Below are 24,262 nucleotides of genomic sequence, written 5' to 3' on the forward strand. Positions count from 1 at the left end.
TTTTGGTCACACTCAAATTTCACAAAATCTTTCACACAAAGTGTTGACAGAGTTTAGCAGTTACTCATGAATATTCCTTTATTCTTTCCATGTTGCTGGTAATTCTGAGCTGCTCAGTTGCTTCTTCATTATTTTTTTATTCAGAAAATGTTGTTAGAAAATGTGGGAGATAGAAAAAAATATGCCAGATTCATTTTTTCGTTTAGAGGAATGTATTGCATTTTAAAACTGGACATTAGTATTCCAGTAATACATGTTTCGTTTGGTTGCTTCTTTTTACTTTGTAGTAGTAAGCTTGTCACTTCTTGCCAGATGTTGAAATGCAGCGTTGTGTTTCTCTATAAAGTGAATTTTTAATACCTCAGATGAAAAAAACATTAATTTCCTTTTCATTTCTGTATTTTGTTTTAGATAGTGATTCTACCCCATCCACTAGACAATTTCTCTATAAAGATCTGGTTTTCCATGCCATAGCTACATAATTAGGACTTGAGGATTTGTGAAGATGTCACATACTCAGTTTATACTCAGTTTATTAATATAAAGCAAAATTAAATTCAGTAAAATCTGTACAGAGTTACTGATTAGTTACCAGGTGTATATATATCCACATACAGTGTACTACTCACCAAGGACTGATAATAGGGGTGAACTTCATTGGCACTAGGGGCGGCCTGACCCTGGCTGGACAGGGGCCCACCAGAGCTACTCAGTCACTCTTCAGCTGGTCAGGGGAGAGAAAATGTAGCAAAAGGCTCATGGGTCAAGACAAGGACAGGGAGAGACTCAGGGAAATTAATTGAATTTACTGCCAATCAAATCAGAGAATGGTAGTGAGAAGTAAAAAAAAATATCTTAAAACAACACTCCCCCACACCTCACTTCCTCCTCCTAGGCTTAACTTTATTCCTGATTTATCTACCTGGTCTCCCACAGTGGTGCAAGGGGATGAAGAATGGAAGTTTTGTCTAGTTCATCACAATTGTTTCTGCCTCTCTTTCTTCCTCAGGATAAGGACTCATCACACTCTTCCCTTGCTTCCTCCTTTGGGAGAAAGTTCTACACGAACTTCTCCAGTGTGAGCCTTTCCTTTGAGCTGCAGTTCTTCATGAGCATGTAGCAGAGAACAGTGAAAAGACATGGTTGGTTAGCAAAGAATCATTAAGGTTGGAAAATACCTCCAAGATACCATTGTACTTGTATATTAGACACTTCTGTGACTTCCAGGCTATTACTTTGAGCAGTTTGTGTTATGCTGACAAGATGACTCTTACTAGTTTTGTTCTTTGTCTCCCCTTTGTCTTGTATTGTAGACTTCAGGAAGTAATCATGGAAATGATGTAAGTGTTGGTTGAAAGGGGTCTTGGAGGACCACGTGATACAATCTTCCTGTTAACGAAGGATTGTCGCTAACACTGGAGCTTGTCTTTCTTGGTTTTGTCTGGTATAAGTTTTTCAAAACTTCAGGGATGGAGATCACATAATCTCTCTGGGCAGTTTCAAATGTGAAGTTGTTTTTCTTCCAGTCTGAACCTACCAAACTACAGCTTATGGTGCGTTCTGGTATGAATTACAATCTTGTCTGACGTAACATTTTGGCTTCCCTTTGGATTTTTTTTGCCAGCCTTTTAGAATTGGTAAAATAGCTTTAGTGAAGCTTTCATTAAAAAAATGAACAGAAGACTTTATGGAATAGAAGTATCTATTGATCCATTATGTTTTAGCTTTTTATTGCCTAGGAATAAAACAAAAGCCAAGGTTTGCTTTTATGCATGCTGCATTATCCCTCATTGTTCACCATAAATCAACAGGTTCAAAAAAAATTTAAAAATAAAGTACTTTTATCATTATTTCCAGAGAAAAAGTAATATTGAATAAGAGTTAGGTATAAATTTAATTTGAGGTTATATCTGCAAAAATACGCTGGTCTTTTCAATCTGCTTTCAGTTTTCTTTTAAATTGGCCAATTTTTATATCCTACTCAGAAAAAACAAAACCTTGCTATCATATGCAATTGAGAAGGAATTTTTATGTGATATATATCCCCACATCAGCTTGAAAATCAGTGCTTCTAGCAACTGGGTTCAATTAACACACATAACACTTTGGGGGGTGTAAAATTATTTCAGTATAGAGACTTTCTGATAAAGTAGAAAATGTATCAAAAAGTCATTACAGAAAGAGAAGTATAACTGCTGTAGAATAAATATGGCAGATGATACAAAGAAAACTTATTTAAATAGGAGCATGGAATATATTTTTTAAGAGAATTTTTGTTTTGATAAACTATATAAAAGCAGTAACATATGTGGAACTGTGAAGATGGTAGGCATTATACAGTCTGCAATTCAAAGTTTTGCTTTTGAAGAGTTGGAGTATCTCCAAGGACCCTAGGACTATGTAGTTTACACATAGAAATAACTGTTTACAGTTGTGATCCTGGTAAGACAATGTAATTCTGTGTTAGATATCCAATTCTACCATGCAAAAAGAGCACAAATCTAAACACATTTTGACTTAGCAATAAAGTTTAGCATCTTCTAAAATTATCATCAGTTTGCATCCGTGTGTATTAGTGCAGCAATGACTTTTAAGAACATAGGTAAAAATTGTGCAAAAAAAAAAGAACCAGATGAAATAAACAATTCAGGGTTTTTTAAGCCAGATCGACCATAAAGAATGTTATAGCTTCTAGGCATCAGTTAATAAATTCTTACTTCTTTTTTATCTTTTTTTTTAATTAATTATGGATTAATATTCTATAGCAATGAATTTTCAGTTAAACTTCATGTAGTATTCAGAATTTATTCCTTTAGGATATTTTTAGCCTATAATTTGCACAATAAATGTACTGTGTGAGCTTAGTATATAAGTAATAGGAAATCGTCCATTCTCTCTCTCTTTTTTCCCTTCTATTTGGACCTTTATAGAGATCACCAAAGATACTTCTCTTTTCTCCTTTCCAAGCTGAAAAATTCTATTATTTCCCTATGCAGAAGACATTCCAGGCTTGTCCTGTCTCTTCTTGCAACCCTCTTCTGAAAGAAATTGGGTCACAGATAAGAGGAGTCAGCAGAAATGATCGGGTACTAATAAAATTTTTGTAAGTGCTGAGTAGTGTGACTTTCTTGGAGAGACGAGAAAGAGGAACTAAAGACAAGGATATTGAAATACGGCTGCTACAGTTATTAAGAAGACATAAAGGCATAAGAGAGATAACTTTGGAATGAGGAGCTGTCATTGCCTAAGAGAAATGACATGTGGTAAACTGCCCAATCAGTATTACTGTTGTAATTAACTGCAATCGAATACAGATAGGGTATATGACTGTTATAACCAAAAAGGCATTGAAGTGTGCAGTGTTCAGCTGTAAATATTGCTCTGGGTGTCAAGATACAGCAAGAAAGATAAGAAATAATAATATTGGATAGACTTTGTTGAATTTGAAAGATTTCTTAAATTCTCTTATTCCTCCTTTTTGTAGATGCTACTCAGTATTTCTAAGGAATTTTCATCAAGTTTTTATGTCATTCCCTGGAGAAATAAAACTGCTTTGAATATAGTATGTCATAGTTTTTTCCCTTTTTTAGTGACTCCTTACTTTAAGAGGTGAATTTAAAAGTAAATATTTTCATTATTGAAGGAGTTTCAGTTATTAAACAAACTATTTATTTGTATATTTATTGTATCTTCTATACAGGTGATAAACCTAAACCATTATTCTAGGAATTAGTTATGATTACCCTGGTACGTTTTCTTATTGTTACTATTAAACTTAGCATTGATGTTGATTAAACACATACACCTAAGTAAAAATGGAAATGTCTTTTCAGTTTCTTAATTTGAATTCCCAAGGCAAAGTTTAATAGGACAGCTGCATAGGTGGATATGAGATAGTGATTGAAAGGGAAAAGGCCAAATCTTTTTGATAGCATTAAAATGACACCTACTATGAAAGAGATTTCCTGTCCTACAGAGAGAATTTAAATTAAATGTTTTAAGTGCCTTTGTGGTGTGAGGAAACATTTCCATAGGATGAATGTAAAGAGATGACTTTCTGTGTGTCCGAGTCATTGAGCATAAGAATCTGAAATTTCGAGTCAGAAGTCAGTAGAATGAACACATAGCTCTCAGTAATAAGATTCTCTCACTTGTGCATCAATATGCACAACTAGTTGTGTGTTCCCCAGAAATTGTATGGTAAGGTGAATGAGGCTGGTAACTAAAGCAGTGAGACAGGATTATTGTATTCTTTATCGTAAGGATAAGAAAGAAAGAAGGAAAGAAAGAAAGAAAGAAAAGAAAGAAAGAAAGAAAGGCCACGGTGGATAAAGTTAGGACTAAACACACAACATTACGGCATATTTAAACATGCTTCCTAATTAACTTTGGAAATCAATACCCAAAGCAGCAGAACATCCTGCATATTTTCTATTAGTTACTTGCATTAGCTGTCAGTACTGCCTGTTAACCTTATAAGTTATTCTGATTCTTCTGGAAGCTGTCTGATTCCTCCTAAATGTAATGAAGCATAAGGAGATCATAGCTAGAAAAATCAAGACAGTTTTATATTACCTAAGTCTCTACTGCTTGACCTTAAAACAATTCATAATATGACCCTTTGGGAAAGACATTAAGGTTGCTTAAATGTAAGAGAGATATGCAGAAACCTTAAATTTACAGTTGGGCGTTTGTTAAAGCAACATGAAACAATTCATAATCTTTCATCAGCTAATTGTGGTACACTGGAATTGGTGAACTACTTTCACATATGGCATGTGTCCTCTGCATGAATTTACCAACTCTGAATTTCAGTATCTTTCAACCATTTTCAATTGCTGCTTAAAATTTTCCAGTGGAAGTACAGACTCTTGCAAAGCTAATTTAGCTGTCACCTGCTCTGGCAATTGCCCCATTTTTATTTGCCTTTCACAAATAGCTGACTACTAGTTTACACAACAAGAGGCATTCACTGACCACAGGCTGAAGACATTTTTAAGGGTGTCTTTAGACTTCAGTTAATTATTTTAATGGCTATTATAATGGTTAAGAAACAGATTTGCTTGAATGGCTGAAAGATGCAGAAATCTAGTCCAAAGTTAAATATTTTACCTTTTGGATCCACAGATACATTTTATTGAATGGAGTAGTCCTCCAGTGCATTCAGCTAAGAAATAAATTATATTGCCCAGATCCTAGCAATGATGGAGAGTAAAACAACAGCTGAAATTCATATTGATGATGACTTACGGTGTAGAAAAAGAATGTGTGATGTTCTCAAAAATATTTATAGGTTTTTAGGGAAATCAAGAGAGACTGTGTCTGCCAGCAAGTATCAAGTGTGTGCTAACAGATGAGACATACTAGGTCTAGTGTTTGAAATAAAGTGCTTGAAAATAAGATAGATGTTTGTAATACAATAATAGAATACTGAGAGAAAATTATATAGCCTCATAAATACTTAAAAAGAGTTCAAATGAAGTTTGTTTTAGGAATTGTAGCTGTGTTTAAAAGTTAAATTAAACTGTTAAGAAATTCCCTCATTTAATTGTTTCTCTGGTATGCTTAACATTAATGAAAGTAAAATACTGTTATACATCTACCGGTTCTGGAGGTTTTTATACTTTTGTGATTTAAATATTTATTTGAAATATATATTTGAAAATTTAGAGAAATGGATTACAAAATGTAAGTAAAGCTAGAAAAATATGTTATGGGGCAAACCACACTATAAAAATTTGTAAGTGGACAGGACTAAACCTGAGATTTCATCAGATGTTGTCTATATAACCAGAAAGGTCATAAATAATAAGTGTAAAAATCATTTCTCCAGCATTAGTTTTAGCTGATCCTAAATGTGAATAATTAGGGTGTAAATCAGGGTGAAAAACTCTGAATGTTTGATTAGTGATTTAACACAAACTTAATCAGGTATCCCTGTGCTCCGTTTTGCAGCTGAATTAAAACAGATCCCAGAGTATTTTTCTTCTTCTGAAGCTTTTATGCCTTTCCATATGCCTTATAGGCCTTTCCATTCTCAGGTGTCTAAGAGCACCACAAGAGCAATGGTTCCATCAGATTATCTGTGGATTAGAAAGACTGGTTCATAAATTGAAACTGAAACTAATCAAATTAATAATAAACTTTTTCACTATAGGAAATTCTATATTAGCATGAAATCTATTCCCTGCTCTGTTAAAATGATGAGAAAGCATCAGAAACGAAAGTGGTGTGGTATAGTTGGTGTTTCAGTGGTTGAAATGCAAACTTTGAGCTACTTGACTGCTGTGAGATACATATTTCAAGGAGTTATGGAGAACTCTGGTGCTAAGACTTGTGTAGTACTTCCTAAAATTCTTGAAAAACCAGTCAGTGTAGCTGAAGCCAGAAGGTTTTAAACAAAAAGTATGTTCAGGGTTGTTGTTGGTATCATTATGACTGGAGTTCAGATCATTAAAAAATACTTAATACTTTGATTGTGTACAATTAATCCATAAATCCATATTCAAATAAATAATTTTCAGACTGTTCTCTACTTTTTCCACTTCTGATGGAGGAATCATCCATTTTCCGTGAGATGATCAGCACAGTAGCCCTCTTGTACAGGACCAGCAAAGAATTTCTAATAGTCACCCCCTCAGCAAAAATCCAAACCAAACAAAAAATAAACCAAAAAAAAAAAAAAAAAGAGAGAAGACAAAACCACTGATCTTTCTGTTAATCATATTACTCCTTGACAAAAAAGTATGTGCTTTTATTTGTTCCATGTCTGATAAATTGAACCAGTGGTTTTTAAAGATTGCATGACAATCTATCTCCATTTTAGCTGACAGTAAACTGAGCACAGGCTCAAGTGGATGAATATTTTGTTCTCTAGTTTTTCTTGCTCATGTGTTATTAAGCAACAGTGTGAGCTGCATTTTAAAATATAGTTGTTTCTTTGTGTGTCTGTAACACTAATACCAGATTTTGCATCCTTGGCAGAAATACAACTGAATATGAATGAGACCACCAAACTTTTTTCATTAAAGTAACCAAATGCTAGACAAGCTATTTTCTCTCCTTCTTTCATTTCTCACTTACTACTAATTATGAATAAATTTGTGATATAAAGATATAAATCATGTATTACATTAATAAACTTTGGAATGATCAGGTTTTCTTCCTTTTGGGCATTCTACGATTAAATTTTCAATTAAAGTATGTTAATAATAAGTATCCCAAATTTACTAGCAATTGGTTTCATTTTGTAGGATATCTATAATTTTGGATTTTATTGATCCAATATTTTTTGTTTTGTTTTGTTTGGAGTTGTTGGTCTAGTTGTTTTCCCTACTTCTGATAAAATATCTTGATTTTTTTCAGGGGTGAATATTTTATTCTGTTGCTGCTGATAATTTTTTTTTATAAGCTTATAAATTGTCATGATCTCTATCCTTTTCATCCTACTTTAAAACTGTTGTTCTCCCTGTGTCATAGTTAACAACTTTTCAAAAGCCTTATGTAAATTTTATATTTTCAGGTTTGTGAAAAGCATGTGTCAGTTGGGAATAGGAAAAGCAGAAGTTTCATATGTAAAAGTATAATAATTTGAGAAGGTATATAACAGGATTTACACCAAAAAAAGTCAGTAGAGCTATACATTTATCAGAAAACATGAGCATCTGAATTTAAAACATTTGCTTGCCATGGCTTATCTGAGTGCCATATTCCCCTCATCTTTTCAAAACAGTTTCATAATGCATAGTGAGGCAGATAAAGAGGAATTGGAAAATAAGTACATCTTTTGATGCATCATTTTTTTCAGATGAAAAACTGTCCAGGTAACCACTTGCTAAAGTTTTACATTCTGCACTGTCAGAGAATTGCAATACTGTAAAAGATTATTTTCAGAGCTGGGACTGTCGCTTTATATTGTAGAATATCAAAGTAGTGTAGAGGCATAACACAGAATGTTAGAAATGAGTGAAAAATAGTAACAAGCTATATATTCTGTAGGAAAAAGCTAATTATTGTATCGAAATGACAGCTCAAGTTAAATTTTTATTTTAGCATCAGAGAGCTGGGGCAAGTACGATGCACAGTTTTACAGTGTGGCTATGAAGCTGATATCATTGAAGGTAAAAGGCAGCCAATGAGGCTGAAAGCTCAGCAGTGATGACTAAAGTTAGAAAGCAACAACTGAAGCAAAAATAGTGACAGCGTGAGGGAAGCTTTAGGGGTAATGATGTGAAGCTCCAAAAGAGAGGGGAGGAGAAGCCCAACACAATTCAGGTGGTTACAGATCTATAATTCTCAGTTGCAAAGCAAGCAACTTTTGTGATATTGTTGTTCCTGATGGTTAGAAAAGTGAAATAAACGCATGGTCTACAAAGAAAATAAGAACTATGCTACAGAAGGGATGTCTCCCAAATGGCTTTTTAGTGCTTAGGTGGTTGGTTTGTTTCTCAGAAGCAGCTAGGAAAGGGAAATAGAAAAGAACCACATTATGTACTGATACTGCATGAGATAATCAAGCAAAAAAAAAAAACAAAAACCAAAAACAACAACAACAACAAAAAACCAAACAAACAAACAAAAAAAAAACATTTACAAGGCATTTCAAAACCTTTTCAAAAAGTAGCACTTTCCCAAGAGGACCTTTACATCTTGGGACTGGATTTTTTTCCCCATGACTGTTAAATTTAAGAGAAAAGCACTACTATAAATCTAAATGAGGAATTTGTAAAATAAAATTATTTTATCATACAATGCTACCTTAGGGGCTTTTTTTTAATAGGGTAGAAATATATGTGGAAATTATTTTTCTCAGCCCTTTTTGTGACAACTATCTCAATTAATTCATCTTTATGGTTTTGTAACATTGAAAATAAAGAATTTGATGATTCTCATGACAGTTCTTTTTCCCTACTGGAAGCATAGGAGTAGTACAGGAGATTCCCAGTCTCATATGCTTGTGAATCTGAATCTTAACAAGTAAAATTTTTAGAAAGCAATTTTTGTATCATGGATTCCAAGATTAATTTTTTTCACAATATTTTGCACTTTTTAAAATATTTTGTTAAGTGCAGACATAAGCTGTTGGAAGACTAGAACATAACCAATTATTCGTAGACTGGATCTGTGCCTTGCAGCTTGTAAGTGTGTGAGGAATTTAATTTTAACTACTAGCATGTTTTTAATTGGAGCTTAATTTAGGACTGTAGGTCGATGTCTGCATCAAAGAGGTGATGTTAAAATTTGTATTTCCTTCATGTTGCCTTTTTGCTTCTGCCATCTTTGATGTTTACTTTTTAAAATCTTGTTATTCTTAATTTGACTTTTCTCAGATTGCTTGTATAAAATTTTGAAGTCAAACCTGAATCAGCTGCTCATCTCTGATGTAGTGTGATTATGTTAGCATTGACAGTTCTAAATCCTTTTGCTTAAGCTCAGCTTAATTAAAATTTTACATTGAAAATTTCAGATGTCTTTGGACATTTTGGTCTAATTTTGAACATTCCTAAAATAAAAAAATATTAATATTGCAATTAGTATAATTGCAATGTTACCTGATGCAGATATTACTTATGGATCTTAGGGATCACATTTGAAGTATCTTCTTGAATTGTGTGCATAAATAATAACATCCTATTTTGGAAATTTGTAGTCATCATGCCCCGAGTTAAGTAATGTTGAGAACTCCATCCAGCCTTGTTTGACCATCTGTAAAATGTGTTGAAGTTTGTGTTTCCTGCTATTGTGACCTATGGCTCTCATGATTCATACCTGCTTCAGAGTGGCATTCAGGCTTGCCTCTGCTTCAGAACAGGTGTTATGCACAGTAGTAGCAATTTCTTTTTTTTTAATATGGTTTCAAATAAACAGTTAAGAGAATGGCTTAAGAGCTTGCTAGATTAGTGAAATTGTTTTATCGTTGTGTACTTGTTCACATTTGTAACAGTTATAATGAGACAAAAAAACACTGGGAGTGACTGAGGACTTTGCCTCTGAGATGTTTCTCTGCTAAACTATTATGCAATATGACACTAAAGAGGGAGTTAATGTCTTATCTAAATGCAGAGAAAGATAAACCAGCCCAACTGCTTCAGTTTATGTCAAATAACCGGTGAATTGTGTGCAATTTTAGTGAATGATTTCTGGATCTTAACAGTTTTCATTTTCTAAAATCTTTTGCTAACAAGATACAGAATATTTTAAAATCTTGGGGAATGGCTATTTCCACAACTGTCCAGAATTTGTGTCCTACTTGATGACTTGTTCTCTAAAGCATCTTGAACATTCTTTCATATTTTTCAAATCCAGAATGCGCAAAGAAAAATCCTGCACATTTTTGCCACAGGTGAGTGTATCAGCACAGTACAGACTGTGATATGCAGATTTATATGTAAAAACCTTCTTTTGTTTTATGAACTTGAAAGCTGTAGTTCACAGATGTACCTCTGTGGCTTTCTGAGGTGTCCATGCCTCTGCTGCTTTCCTTGACAACGGCGATACAGATGCTGCTATCACCATGGGAATGGTACTCCTGAATGAAGCTGCTACCTCGAAAGGTGATGTTGGAAAAAGGAGAAGTAAGTTGTACTTTACAGCTAAGCTAATGCTTAGACAATTAGAAGACACTGCAAAATTACAAGTGAATATCTGATTAAGTTTTCAGAAGGTCTCTACCTTAAACCAATGTTTACCTTTAGTTGTTTGGAAAAAGAGGAGAGCATAAAATATTGGTAAAACTGCATTCACATGAAGTAGTAACTATAAAAATACACTTTAAGCATTCTCAGCCAAGCTACAGCTTGACACAGTATTTCTACTACATTGCCTAAATGATTTTTATCTCTTGAATTATATCAGAAGTCAGTGATATAAAGAACAAGAGTTTCAAAACACTTTTATTCAAAATGGATTTAGGCATTTAAGATGACAGCATCCAAAAGAGTGTGAAAATTCTTTTACTTGGTACTCTTGCCAGTATCATGTCTCCAGAGGAAGGTGGAAACCCAGCAGTAGGTATAATACAGAACATATCCTAATCTGTAATGTCTAAAGATATTTAGTTTGAACTGCAATTTTTGTTTTTCTGAAATTTGTTGTTACTCAGAATATTTGTGAAATTTTTTTTGTCAATGAATCACATAAACACACAATATGGAAATGTTTTATCGAGAATCAAACTTCCTCACTGTTAAATCACAAAAGGTTTTACTGAGTATGACAGATTGAAACAAATATGCCCATCTGTCTTTGCACCTTTTGTATCCCCTAATTTATTTTTCTCATATAAGCCATTGAATGTCTTTGGAAGAGACCAGATTTCCTACACTGCCTCCTCTTTCTCTCGAAATCATTTCTTTAGCTTCCCTGTAATACACAGTATTGTAGATAGGGCTGACCGACTATTTTCTTAAAAAGCATTCTAAAACTCCTCATAATAGCTGGTTGAATGGCTAGATATCTCTAATCTATAATGATTTGAGGGTGCAAGCTGTAGATGTGTCATTAATTCTGAATATCTTCTATAGTAAATAGCTTTAAGAGTGGTGTCAAAGGATACAGTGACATAATTGGAATATGATCTTAGATCAGGGCCTGTGAACACAGGGAAAGTGAAATATCAGTGGACTTCAGGAAAAATTCAGGCTCTTTGCTCTTTCTGGCCATTATGGGAATGTCTTCTGTGTATCTGCATTGTACTGTTCATGCTTCCAATTCATTCATGCATGCTTGTAAATCATATTTGTGAGACGTGATTTCTCTAAAATGAAGTGTGTTTATTAGGTTTGGACATGGCTAGTTTTCTCAAAATAACTGGAGAAATTTTATATTCCGGTTGACATGTATCACTTTTCCACATGGTCAGTTTTAATGAAAAAATGCATCATTGTCAGTTTCCTTGGCTTCACATTTGCTCATCCTTTGCTCAAAGGCAGCACACTTTTGAAGCATGAATATTGCAGTTAAATAGCAAAGCATTGGCTAAAGTATAAATAGTATAAGAAGAGGAGTTTTTAAAATCAATGTAGCTCACTAGAATCAGAACATTATCTAATGTAGATGAGCTGCATCTTAAGTTTGTAACACGTCCCTGTTTTTTAAAAAAATATTTTATGCAATAGAGTGGGCTATCACAATCAAGTTTTATGCTATTATTCCACAGGCTACCAAAAGATGTTCCAAATATTGTTTGTTAATTTAAGCATTTAGTTTGTTAGTTCATTCTTTGTCTGAAAAGATGCAAAGCACTTTCACCTGGAAGGTATCAGAAAATCTACATCACTGTTATTTACCTTCAGAACCCGAAGATTTATATTGCTAGTGAGCTAAGAGTAAAAAGTGATTTGGCTGCCAGCCTTGGAACTTAGAACAATTTTTAGCCATTAATAACTAGATAAAGTAGTTACTAAGCTGCCTTTACTGCTATTTCAGCCATAGATGGTTGGCTAGAGAGAACATGATTCCATTAGTCAAGGGACAGCTTTCTAAATGTATTTTTTTTTTTCCAAAATGAACAAGCAAATACCTGAAATAACATTATATCTGATATGTATAATTTAATGGGTTATTAAATCTATTATCAGCAGTAAGGTGTGTGCATCGACATACATTTGACTTTCAAATTTCTGCTTTTTTTTTCTTGAAAATACATTTGCCCTGACAGGTCATTTTTTCCTAATAACATAAATATTATTTCCATATTTGTTTGAAATCCTGTCAGGAGATAGTGGGCTTCAGTAGTCAAGGGAGTAACATATTGTATCTAACTGTGTCAAAATTCTCTATAAATGATTGACATAAATAATATTCTTTATAGGCATTTCACTGTTAAATCTTTTATGTGCTAATAAACAAAATTTTTTTTTTCAAGTAATATGTCTGGTAGGCCTTGGTCTTGTCGTCTTTTTCTTCAGCTTCCTGCTGTCAATATTTCGCTCCAAATACCATGGCTACCCATACAGGTAATCTGTCTTTAAATTCTCATCCTATAGACCATTATAGCTTTGTAGAAGTTTAAGAATTACTTTCAGCTAAACAAGTCAATGGAAGGTGGTAGAAGCAGGAAGAATGGTGATTAATATAAGCAAAGCAAAAAGGGCTGGAATGCAACTGTTAGCATGACAGTTAAAGCAGACCAGTTAAAAGGGTTTGAGCACAGATGTGTGACATAATCAGTGCCCCCTGAAAAATGCACAAAGAAAACATGCTTTAGTTTGTAAGACTTTATTAGTTACTGATTTTGTTAACTAAGATGTACGTAAGACAGGGCACAAAACAGCAAAGCACTCTACAGTGCTAAGATTTGACTTCACTAGAAGTACCCTTTTCTTTTGCCAGCCACACCATGGAGGAGAGAAAAGATTGTAGTTTTTCTGAATTATATATGCACCTGTCAGATAAACAGTTGCAATTTTTCTGACAAGTGAAAAAGTAGATTTCTCTGATTAAGCCACATGATTAGTACAACAGTCAGTTTTGTATTCTGTTTTATTCCAGTAATAAGTATTCAGCCTTGCAAAGCCAACTTAGATGTAACATTTCACCTATTACCTTACAATTTTTCTATTAGTTTTTGCTCTAAGACTTCAGAATTATTTTCATTTTTTGAGAGACTGGTCTCTTTAGGCTGTTTAATTGACATTTAGGTTGTTTCAGATTAGTTTTATTATTTAATAACACTTATACTGAAGACAAAGTAATTCTTCACATTGCAGTACGTGCACAAGGTATGCTCAGGCTTTTTAGTAATTTCTGCTAAGGAAGGAGGTCTGTAAAGGGCCCAGTAGCTTCATACCGCAAAATTTCGTGAGTATGAAATTATTAGTTTGCCATTTGGGATAGTCTGTCTGGTCTCTCAGCATCCTCTCTGGAGAGTACTTCTAGCTTGACTGACTTGGGCTGAAAGGCAGAATACAGTTTTTCTAAGGGTAAGGTATTGTTACCTTCCATTAACTGCTTAAGTCTTAAACTTTTAAGAAGCAGGATTTATGAGGATAATTTGCAGCTCAAAGCTCACTTGAGGAGCATTGCCAAAGATTGGTAACCCGTGGTCTGCGCTCCCTTCCATTTTCTCATAGCAAGTTTATTAAATGGAGAAGGAGGTGGTGATGGCATGTTCTTTGCCATGCAATTTATCAGTTACTAAAGACAACCTGACAGCTGTACTAGTTTCATTTTTAGTTCATCTTAGGAACATTCATATGACCGATTAGCAACATACTTAGATATCTGTGCCAGACCTTGCATTGCTTTTGTAATTTGGCTGCTATTTGATACCTAGGAGGTCTGGTGCTGAACAGCATGAGTATGCTCTGTGAGTTTGAATGCCAACATGATACCATTGGTGTTAGTACAAACTTAAGCACTGAGTATATCTTGTATCAGGTATTATAAGCTTTGGAAATCTTAATTTAAATAATGTAGGGCTAATCAGTTTGCTGTAAATACTAGGTGGAGTGGATTCTTTTGTTTTATTTTCCCACAATTAATCTAGAACTTATTGAAATATCTGATATCTTTTAATGAACGTCTAGCAGAAGTTGGAGGCTTATGTACCTTTCATGCTTCTCTTTTATTATCTGGGCTAAGAATAAAGGACAGCAAGATTTGGGGCTTGGGGGCAGAATTTTATTGAAAGTTGAATTTTAAAAAATTTTGTTTGATGGGTGATGCATATCAAAAGTAAGTAAGAATATGCTAAAGTTGGTTAAAAAAAAAAATCCAGGACAATGCTTAAAAGACTAATTTATCACAATCCTTCCAGATAAAATGAAGTAGTGCCACATAATGTTGTTACTGTGAAAAAAGTATTAGAGCTGTAAACCAAATTCTGTCTTAAGGAGCTAAGTAGACTCAATACCACAACTTACACATCAAGTAAGTTAGTAAAGAAATGAACAGTGTGTACACCTAAATACATAGGAAACAATAGCTGGCTATGTGTTATGTGGTTTTTTTTTTTTTTTTTTTTTTTTTTTTTTTTTTACTGCTTCTGCATGATTAAGCAAGATCTTTTGGGCTTAGTTGGTCCATCCTAGATTGTTCCAAGTTTTCATGGTAATAAATTAATCATTCAATCTTAAATCCTCACTCAATGCAGAATTAGTTAAAGCCATCACTAGAGCTGATCCTTTTGCTCTGCTATTATCAAATTTCATTTACTATTTTCACAAATGTGTAATTCACTTATTGGGTCCTTTCCAGTGTTAAATCTTTCATGTTTCTCTTGATCTCTTGGGTAGCTCTGTCCCAATTTTCTGTTATTTTAAATAAACATACTGTTAAGTCTTTGACACGTCAGTTGGTCTCAACATGTCATCTTCATCACAATCCTGTAGAGTTTTTCAGGGAAACCTCTTTGTTTTTTATGGATAGTTCTTACAAATTCTCATGAACATGCAAAACACTAAGGAGGATCGAGTATATAAACTCTGTAATTTTCTCTCTCCCCTTTTAATTTAGTATCCTGCATTTTAACTTCAGTCATATATGCTAAAATACATTAATCTTCTTGTCTGAATTCTCCAAGATCTTCCAAGAAGTTCCATGCCTCATCAATTGATCCCAGTACAGATATATCTTAAGATGTGAAATGTGTCTATCCTTTTCCTTTCACTGATTGTAGATTTCACCTTGAAACTATCAGTCTTTGTGTGATGAATTGTCCTCAGGCTAGTAAAGCTTTGCCTTTAACAATACTAAATACAATACATACTAAATACAATGTCAGGAAAAAAGTAACATTATGTTGGTCTGCCTAAAGCAACAGTTAAAGAAAACTGAAATTGCTTTAATGCTCTATGCATGACCTCAAGCATCGACTATCCTACCTAAAAAAGAAAAAAATTCAAATGTCCTAAATTGTTTCTGTTCTCTGGCACTGTACAAGCGAGTCAGTCCTTTGTGAAACATCATGCATTAGTAAAAAGTGAACCAGTAACACAACCTGCTGTGCATCCTCTTTTCTGCAATGACCTCCATGTAGCAAAATAAATCAAAACAGAGGTGGATAAACATAAAGCCAGAGTCAAAAAGTAGAGAAAGACCATTATTTCTTTTTCTTATGCAGTCTATAAAGATGCTTTTTATAGGACACATACATAGGGAGGGACAGTAATTTTGACCGACTCTTTTTGATCCACTTCAGACTTTTCCAATTCTGATTTGATTCTTTCTTTCACAGGATTTTCTTCTTGAAGGCTAGTGTTGGGCAAAAAATTGTTTGATTAGTATGCTGGCAAAACACTCTTATACCATATAGCATTGAAATGGGAAAGGTGATGCAAAGTGGGGGTTGTCATGAAGGTTATTCACTAAGTGAACATAATCATGATGGATGAGTTCACATGCAGCAAATCTCTCTGCCAGAGCCACTTTTGCCATGGCAGGACTATCACGGCTGTACTAATCCACTTTTTATATGGGAATAAGATGAAATTTTTCATTTTGCTAAAATTTTCACTTTAATTGATATCGTTAACTATTGAAAGATTTTGTAATAATTTTATCTTATACTTTTGAGCATTTTTCTCTCATCTGTCAATTCATACACATGGGAGTGGTGCAGAGACTATTCTTTACTATGGGCCAAAACCATGAACTCTGAGTTGACTTTGTAGTCAGGAAAGAGCTTTGATCTCTGGAAACCACAGCTTAGGCAGTTTCGGCCCAAAAAACAAAATACAGATTATGAAAAAGAATGAGAGAGGATATTAACAACAGAAGATATTGGTACACAAACACACTATTGTATTACTGGGAATTTCAGGCATGTAAATATTTGTAACACTGCTTCAAAAGGACACAGAAAAGTTTTATCCACGCTTAACTGATACTAAAAAATCTCCTGTTTTTTGATTTTTAGCTTTGGCTGCAACTAATTACCTGTCCTTTTTTTTTTTCTGCTTTGTTTTCTGGATTAAACTTCTAGCACTTTCATTCTGTTCATTCTTAACACTTTAAATTGTTCTTTCTAGCCTACATTTTATAATTTGTTGTTTTAATTTAAATTTGAATGAAATGAACACCTGAAAATTCTATTTTCATAATTTTTGATTGAATAGCTTTTGAATTTTTTTAGAATCTACCCTGCAGTTGAATGTTTCAATTATCCTTCATAGCCATTATATTTCAGTGTTATTTACAAGAGTAATGTGATTTTTTTTTTTTTAAGTTAAACCATAAATATAATCAGCCTTCTGAACTATGTATTGATGGAAGGGAAAATACATGTTCTTTATCGGCTAGTAGAGAAAATGAACTAAGCTGTGCAGAGCATGATAAATAAAAGATGCCTTATTTTCATTAAAACCCCATAAATGTTAAGTCAGACATAAAGTATTCATTTATTGCTTGGGGAAGGACTGTCAATGCAAGAGGACACACAAATTACAAATGCCCCAGAGCTTGAAAAATCCTCACATTTACTGTATACACATCTACCCTTGTTGCAATTAAATTAGTTTCAGTAAAGAAATCCTAATATTTCAGTATAACACTGAAATTGAATGCAAGTGAATAAAATAGAATAATTATTTCTTGGAAATATACTGGAAAAATATTAGTAGGTAGAACAAATAGTATTTACAGACATATGAAATTAAATTTATTAATAATCATGAGCACTACTAACAGCTTTTTAGGTATTTCCATGCACAGTTAAAGTGATTCACCTTAAGTTTATGAATTGGTAAACCTACTTCTGATAAATACCAGGATTCACAATTGATCTATAGTGCCCAGAAAAAATAGCTGCTTTCTTTAAAACAGGAGAAATCAGGATTATTTTAAAAGATAGGAAAATAATAATACACAGTTGTAAAAACAAACCCCTTACATTTAGTATTTTCTATACTACTACTGTTAATGGGGCTAAACAGTATGTTGTTCAGGAAAGAAAATGCCTATGGAAAAGGAAGGCCACACAGTAGAGTCTCCCTATGTTCATCTAAACTATCTAACAGCATGCTGAATTAATGAAAATTCACAGCACTCCATATTCTTCTCTATGGGAAGTGTCAACAGCAGTGGTGGTTTCTAATCTTTTAAAACATGAGCAATCTGCATTCTAGATGTCTGGATCTTTAGCAGGTCTTTTAGGAATGATGTGCTTCTTACCATGGCAAACCATTTGCATGCTCTGCTCCCAGTAGGACCTTCCTTCTGTGATTATCACCATTAAAAATGCCTCTTTTTGCATGTATGCCTTCACTGTAAGCCTTACACTTTGCCATTTCCTTTCACCTGTTTCTATCCGTTGCCATCTAGTTTATGTCTGAAGAGGCACAGTTTATCCAGGCTTTCCTGTTCTGCTTCACCCTGTTTTGGAAAAGGGAACATATTTTCTTTTGTGGGATAGATCTGCAGACAGATCTATCCCAACAGATGCTGTCCAGTTTGTTACTCTTGATTTTTGAGAAACTGTCCACCCCTTATCTTCTTTGTGGCTACTCTATGTTTTTTTTCCTGGTGTTCTGGCATTTTGTAGTCTATAGAGTCAAGGAAGGGTTGGGGTTGAAGTGACTCCTGGAGATGAGTCACTCTTCTACAGTAGGTTCATTTACAGCAAGTTGAACAAGATCACTTCCAGGCAGGTTTTTTGACAGAAGGAGCCTCCACAACCTCTCTGGATAGCCTGTTCCACTGCTGTCTCACCCTTGAAATAAGAAAGTTTGTCCTCACATTCAAATGGAACTTGATGTGTTTCAGCTTTCTGCCCTAAGGTTTTTCTTTCTTTGCTTAAATTTTCTCTCACATTTCTTTTAGAACTTTCAGTGTTTCTCTTATCTATATTCTATATCATGTCTCTTAGCTGCTAAAGGTGCAGTTCCCTTACAGACAAAAAGTTCAACAGCTGTGGTAGTAGCACGTTCATTCAACTGCTGTATTTGTATTTTTTTGCTGTTACATCATTGAGTCTTTTATGCCTCTTAAGCCTATCAGTGCTACCTCTCTGATTATTTAAATCTCCATCCCCTCCCACTCTTCTCTCCAAACTTTTTCATTACTATTAGTCCTCTTTCTTCTGCACTCAGATACTTTCTATACGTGGTCTTGCACATCTAGAGCTGGGTTATGTTTTTAGTCACATAGGATCAGCATTCTCTTACTTCCCCCTTCAGCCCTCTACAGTTCATCTCTTCATAAAGTTGTTCTTCCTTGCTTTCCCTATTGTTAAACCCTTCACCCTCCAGCACCCAGCCAGTTGCCATCTGTTCTGCCTTGGTTTGTATGTCTTGCCTAACGAGGTTGTCAGCTTTTTGCAGCAGTGAATGTCTTTATACTGATATAGTCTTTTAAGCATGTGGCACTTGAATTTATGTTTTGTAATGATTAATTAATTAATGCCATGAATGGAAAAACTGGTGAAATTACTACAACCTATATGCTAGTGCACACAGCATATCTAGGAGCTGAAAGACCTACCAGGCAAAGACAGAGGCAGTTCTTCCATTCAGTAGCTCCTTGCTTGTGTGTTTGTACAGTTAGTCCATAGTCATGCAAAAGTCTCTCTCGGCTTTCTCATTTCCCAGTCTATGCGACTTAGTAAAGTACTTAGAAAGGTGTGACACACAATATGTATCTGCACTTTAGAAACACAAAGTTTCCTTCCAGGTCTAAAGAAACAGCAGTATCATTGGCATCTAATTCATTAAAATACTGAGAATTTAAGAGTCTGCTGCCCTACAGAGCCTTGCCAATTGAACTATCCTATCCCAAGTCTGGAGTCACTTCAGCAGTAAAAGATGGTTTTAAATAAACCTGAAACATCCCCTGGGAGAGATTTCTCACTTCAAGTTACTACAGATGAGCAGATGCACAACTTGATTAAAGAGAACAGATGTTTGAAGAGTGTTTTGCTTTTTAATTTTTTAAATAGGCAAATTTAAGTTTCAATCACTTATGTTTTATTTGATAACTTTCATGCTTGCTTAGTAATCACTAAATGGAATATAAAAACTTGAGATTGTTACACTAATGTCAAATGACTTTTCAAATTAATGTTTTGAGGTTATTATTTTCAAATAATTTTGCTATGTTTTATATGCATTTTTCAGCATTTAATCATGTTTTCTTTCTTTTCAGCTTCTTAATTAAATGAATTCAAGTGGGATTCATTTAGAGCTGCTTACCATGAAGATAAGCTATGACTGCTATTTTCTGCCCACCAATGTTACACGTATTCAAGAATCTTCTGTTGGTTCCATCTGTTTTTGTGATAATTTATATAGTATGGTGATAGAGAAATGAATGCAGTTTTATGCAATGAATGCATAATTTATAGAAACATATAGTATATATCTCATTGGGAAGTGCTAAAATGTTATGAATATTGTTTGCTCAAGAATTTAAATAAATTTCAGTATCACGGGCTTCTGTTTAAGTCTCTTATTAGCTGTACTACATGGATCCAAAGTTTATTTCTGAGATTTTTCACCTGAAGTTTGAGATGTGTTTTTGAACTGAACAAAATAACATTGATTCTTTATCTACTATTAATAGATAGACCCTGGTGGAAGCTATCATTAAATGACTACACCTTACCCTCACTGCTTTGTAGCAGAGTATTTGTTTAGAGTGTGAGAACCTCTGAACATGCTGAGCCATTAACATAAAATTGTATTCTATGCATTTTCATCCTGGAGTTCTTTTCCTGACTCAGCAGTGTGTAGAATACATGCATTACAAGTTCATCTCTTATGCAAAAGGATGAAATTCATAATGGAATTAGTTGTGCAATTTTGAAGGCAAGAAGGCTTACATCAGTTTTAAGCTTAGTCTGTGGTGACAAAACGGGAGGGTGGGGGGCAACAATATTTCATTGCCCAATAGGTACTTATTTTCTGAAGTAGCAACAGGAGGAAGGTATTCTCCTGAGTGATGCTTGTGACACAGTACAAGTGAGGCTGTTGGAGCTGGAGTGACAGTTTTATGTGTCCACCAAGATTTTTGAAAAGTTTATGTAGGAATTAGTAATGCCTTTTAAAAATGACATTTTTTAGCTATGCACATCTCACATTATGTGAATTACTCATAAATCCTTGTATACACCAACATAGTATATTGTCAGTGACTCAGGAAACAGCAATCATCACAAGATAAACTACCAGTAAGGAAGAAAGTAAGTAGAACTGAGGTAGAGTTCCAGCTACCAATTCACTGTCTGTAGCATTAGGAATTTCTTCATTTATAATACAAAAATGCCTCTAAATATGGGGATAAAACTGTCTAGACTTTACAAAAATTACTTCATCTAATGCTTTTACCCATTTCTTCAGAAATACAGGTATGTTAAGAGCTGGGAAACATTTCTGGACAAAAAAAAAAAAATAAAAAGAATGACAGCTTTTATATCATACACAAAAATAGAGCAAGATCTACTAGTTACCCTAGAAGCTTGTAGAGCAGTATTTAAATTAGAAGCCAAGTAAAAACAAACTCAAAGCACCTGGTTCACAGATTGGTGTGGGCTATGAAGGGGGTTACAGCCTTTTCAGAGGTTCTTGAGCTGTTGTTCAGGAAGACGGATCAGCTTGCTCATGATTCCAGTTGACCAGCACCTGCCAGTGTAAGGAAGCCAGGACAGAATTTGCAAGAGCTTTATGTCAGTGCTACAAGCTTGAGAATGGGATGGAAAAACTAAATTGTATGTTATAACAAGCATTCAAAGCCCTGGTAGGAAAATAAACAAAATCAATAGGACAGTTATCAGGCTCATGACTTGAGGATGGCACAGCCAGATCTGCACGTGACAAAGTGGGGCTGTATGGGAAAGAATACATAGAGTGCAACAGCGTGGACATCTTACAGGAAAAACAGCAGCTGGAAAGTGAAAGAAAAACTGCAATTTTCAGACAGGAAGTAATAGTGAGAGATCTCAAGACCTCATGCTAATGAGGCTACATATTTCAGCTTATGATGAGGTAAAGCATTCCAGTGACACATGACTGCTGTAACAACTAATAGATCTCAAATGGTATCCAAATCAAAAGCAGGAGCTTGAGCAGTGCATGGAAGCTAACATAATATGCAAGAGATACTCATGGGATAGCTACTCCCTAACAGCAACCACAGTACAGTAGGATAAATGTTGTTGCAAGACAGGACAATCAAGTGAAATGTGAAATAAGTTGGAGTACATTAGAAATAAAGATAGCTAGTGATGCAAACAAACCTACATGGTTCAACCCCCCCCAACAACAGCCAAAAAGAAAGACACCTACAAACAGCCTAGTGGCTGTTTAATGCTTCATTAGAAGCATTATTAAGATATGTGCCACAATTCTAAAATAAAAACACAGCTGCATACAGGTCAAGTGTAAAACAACAGGTTAAAAAAAAAATAATCTGAAAATTATGCTTGTCATGGTAGCATAGTAACACAGATTTCTTAAAGTAAACCCAAAGCGGGGCCTAGACAGTTGATGACAAAGGTATAAGAAGATGTACCCATTGATAAAGACTGACAGAGGAAGCCAAGTTCTCTACAGCAGCTAGGCCAGAAGATTTAGGTCAAGATGGTCTGGCACATTCTGTGTAATTCTTTTAAATAGGTAAGCTAGGTGCTGGTAGGATCTTGCGACCAAATGGCATTTATCAAAGAGCTCTGAAAGAAATCACATGTGAGATTGCAGAACTGCTGAGCAAGGTGCCTTCACCTATCAGTACAGATTGCCTCTGTGCCAGAGGACTGACAGATTGCCAACACATCTGTCACCTATGAAAAGGAAAGTCTAGAGGGAAAGCTAAGATACAGACCAGTGAACAATTTCCACTCCTGATGGGATGGTTCAGTTGGCAATAAAGAGTAAGCTTACTGAGAGAAAGGATAAACATAGTCATCTGAAATTCTCCTTTATACAAGTCCTACACCTTTTCTAAGTTCACAAAGCTTGTAGATGGCTAAAATAGTGTCTAAAATGCCTAAGGATAAAAATCGCTTGGTAAGGATTTATTAAAAAACCTAATATGGAATTGGAAGAGATGTCCTTCTTGTGACTTGAAAACCAATTAAAAGATACCAAGAGAATGGTAGGGCTTAATGGTCTCGTTTTGCAGCAGTAAAGTCAGAAATACAACGTTCCTGAAAACTGGTGCTGGTACCACTGGAATGCATCTTCATCAGTGATGTGTAGAAAATGCATGTGCAATGCAACCTGCATTGCAGATAAGCTCACAGTATTATGCTGATAGGGAGAAAAGTCCACTAAAAGTTTGACAGGTAAAAACTTGGAATACATCCAGAGAAAAACAAAAAAAAAAAACAAACCAAAACAAAAAAAATATCATACCTTGTTCGGCTAACACTCAGGAAAAAGATGTAGTAAAACTAAACATGTTAGCAGAGTTGTTGGTGTTCACTAACAGCCAAAGAGAAGATGTTTGGTGTCATCAATAGAGGGGTTTGGGCAAAAAGAGGGGACAACACTACAACTACACAAAATCTCTGTGGATTTCTGTTGAGTTCTGTACATAGTTCTGATCTATGCTTCCCAAAGATAGAGCAATTCAAGGTACAGTTCTATATAAGCAAGCATTGTCTCTTAAAGTAACTCAGATTCTAAATAAGTACAAGTATGGTACTAAAAAATCTTAAAGGTACTTTTCACTAGTTCATGTTTGCATCAGTGGACACCTAAAAACTTTTATTAAAAGAAATTTCTACTTGAGGATCAAAGCATAGAAGATTCATAGAAGCAAAACCCTGCAATTGAAGTTGCAAAGAAAATGGAAAAAAATATAAAAATCCCCCCACTATTCCTTTTTAAATTAAATTTAACTTCAGATACTCTTCAGAAAAGCCAAATAAATCTCCACAGTGATGTTAAGTGACATTAACAAGGTCCAGTGTCCTGTTAAGGACCTAGAAATGACTCCACATGGCAGCAGTGTCTCATCAGGCAGTCACACGCAAATTCAAGATCTCATTGTTAAATGATTTAAGATGCCATTTGAGAAACTCTGGAGTTATTTTTCCAGTTCTTCATAACACATGAACTGAGTATGATTTTGCTCTCTATGTTTGGTAGCACTGAATAACCATATTCAAGAGAAAAATGTAATATAGATGTATTCTCTAGTATGAGCTGAAGATTTTATGCTCTTGTTGAGGCTTTGGAGGGTTTTTTTTACTCCCCTATATTCCTGTCCTAGAGGATTTTGATCCCCCATATCTTTAATTTTCAGATGCACACACATGTACAAAGGAATGCCTCATTAGGAGTTCTTAATGAAAAGACCTCCTGTTGGAACACCTCAAATCCAAGAG

General features: G+C 34.6%; 1 protein-coding gene across 1 annotated transcript in view; it reads left to right on the forward strand.

Moving 5' to 3' along the window:
* The window catches only part of TUSC3 (tumor suppressor candidate 3), a 100,476-nt gene extending 87,516 nt beyond the window's left edge, over positions 1 to 12,960 (forward strand). Inside the window, exons 8-9 of the mRNA XM_062493526.1 lie at positions 10,500 to 10,574; positions 12,866 to 12,960. Coding sequence (XP_062349510.1) covers positions 10,500 to 10,574; positions 12,866 to 12,960 — 170 coding nt within the window. The remainder of the gene's footprint in view (positions 1 to 10,499; positions 10,575 to 12,865) is intronic.
* Positions 12,961 to 24,262: the final 11,302 nt, after the last annotated feature.

The sequence above is a fragment of the Cinclus cinclus genome, chromosome 5 (genome assembly GCF_963662255.1).
Source record: "Cinclus cinclus chromosome 5, bCinCin1.1, whole genome shotgun sequence".
In the NCBI taxonomy this organism is placed as follows: domain Eukaryota; kingdom Metazoa; phylum Chordata; class Aves; order Passeriformes; family Cinclidae; genus Cinclus; species Cinclus cinclus.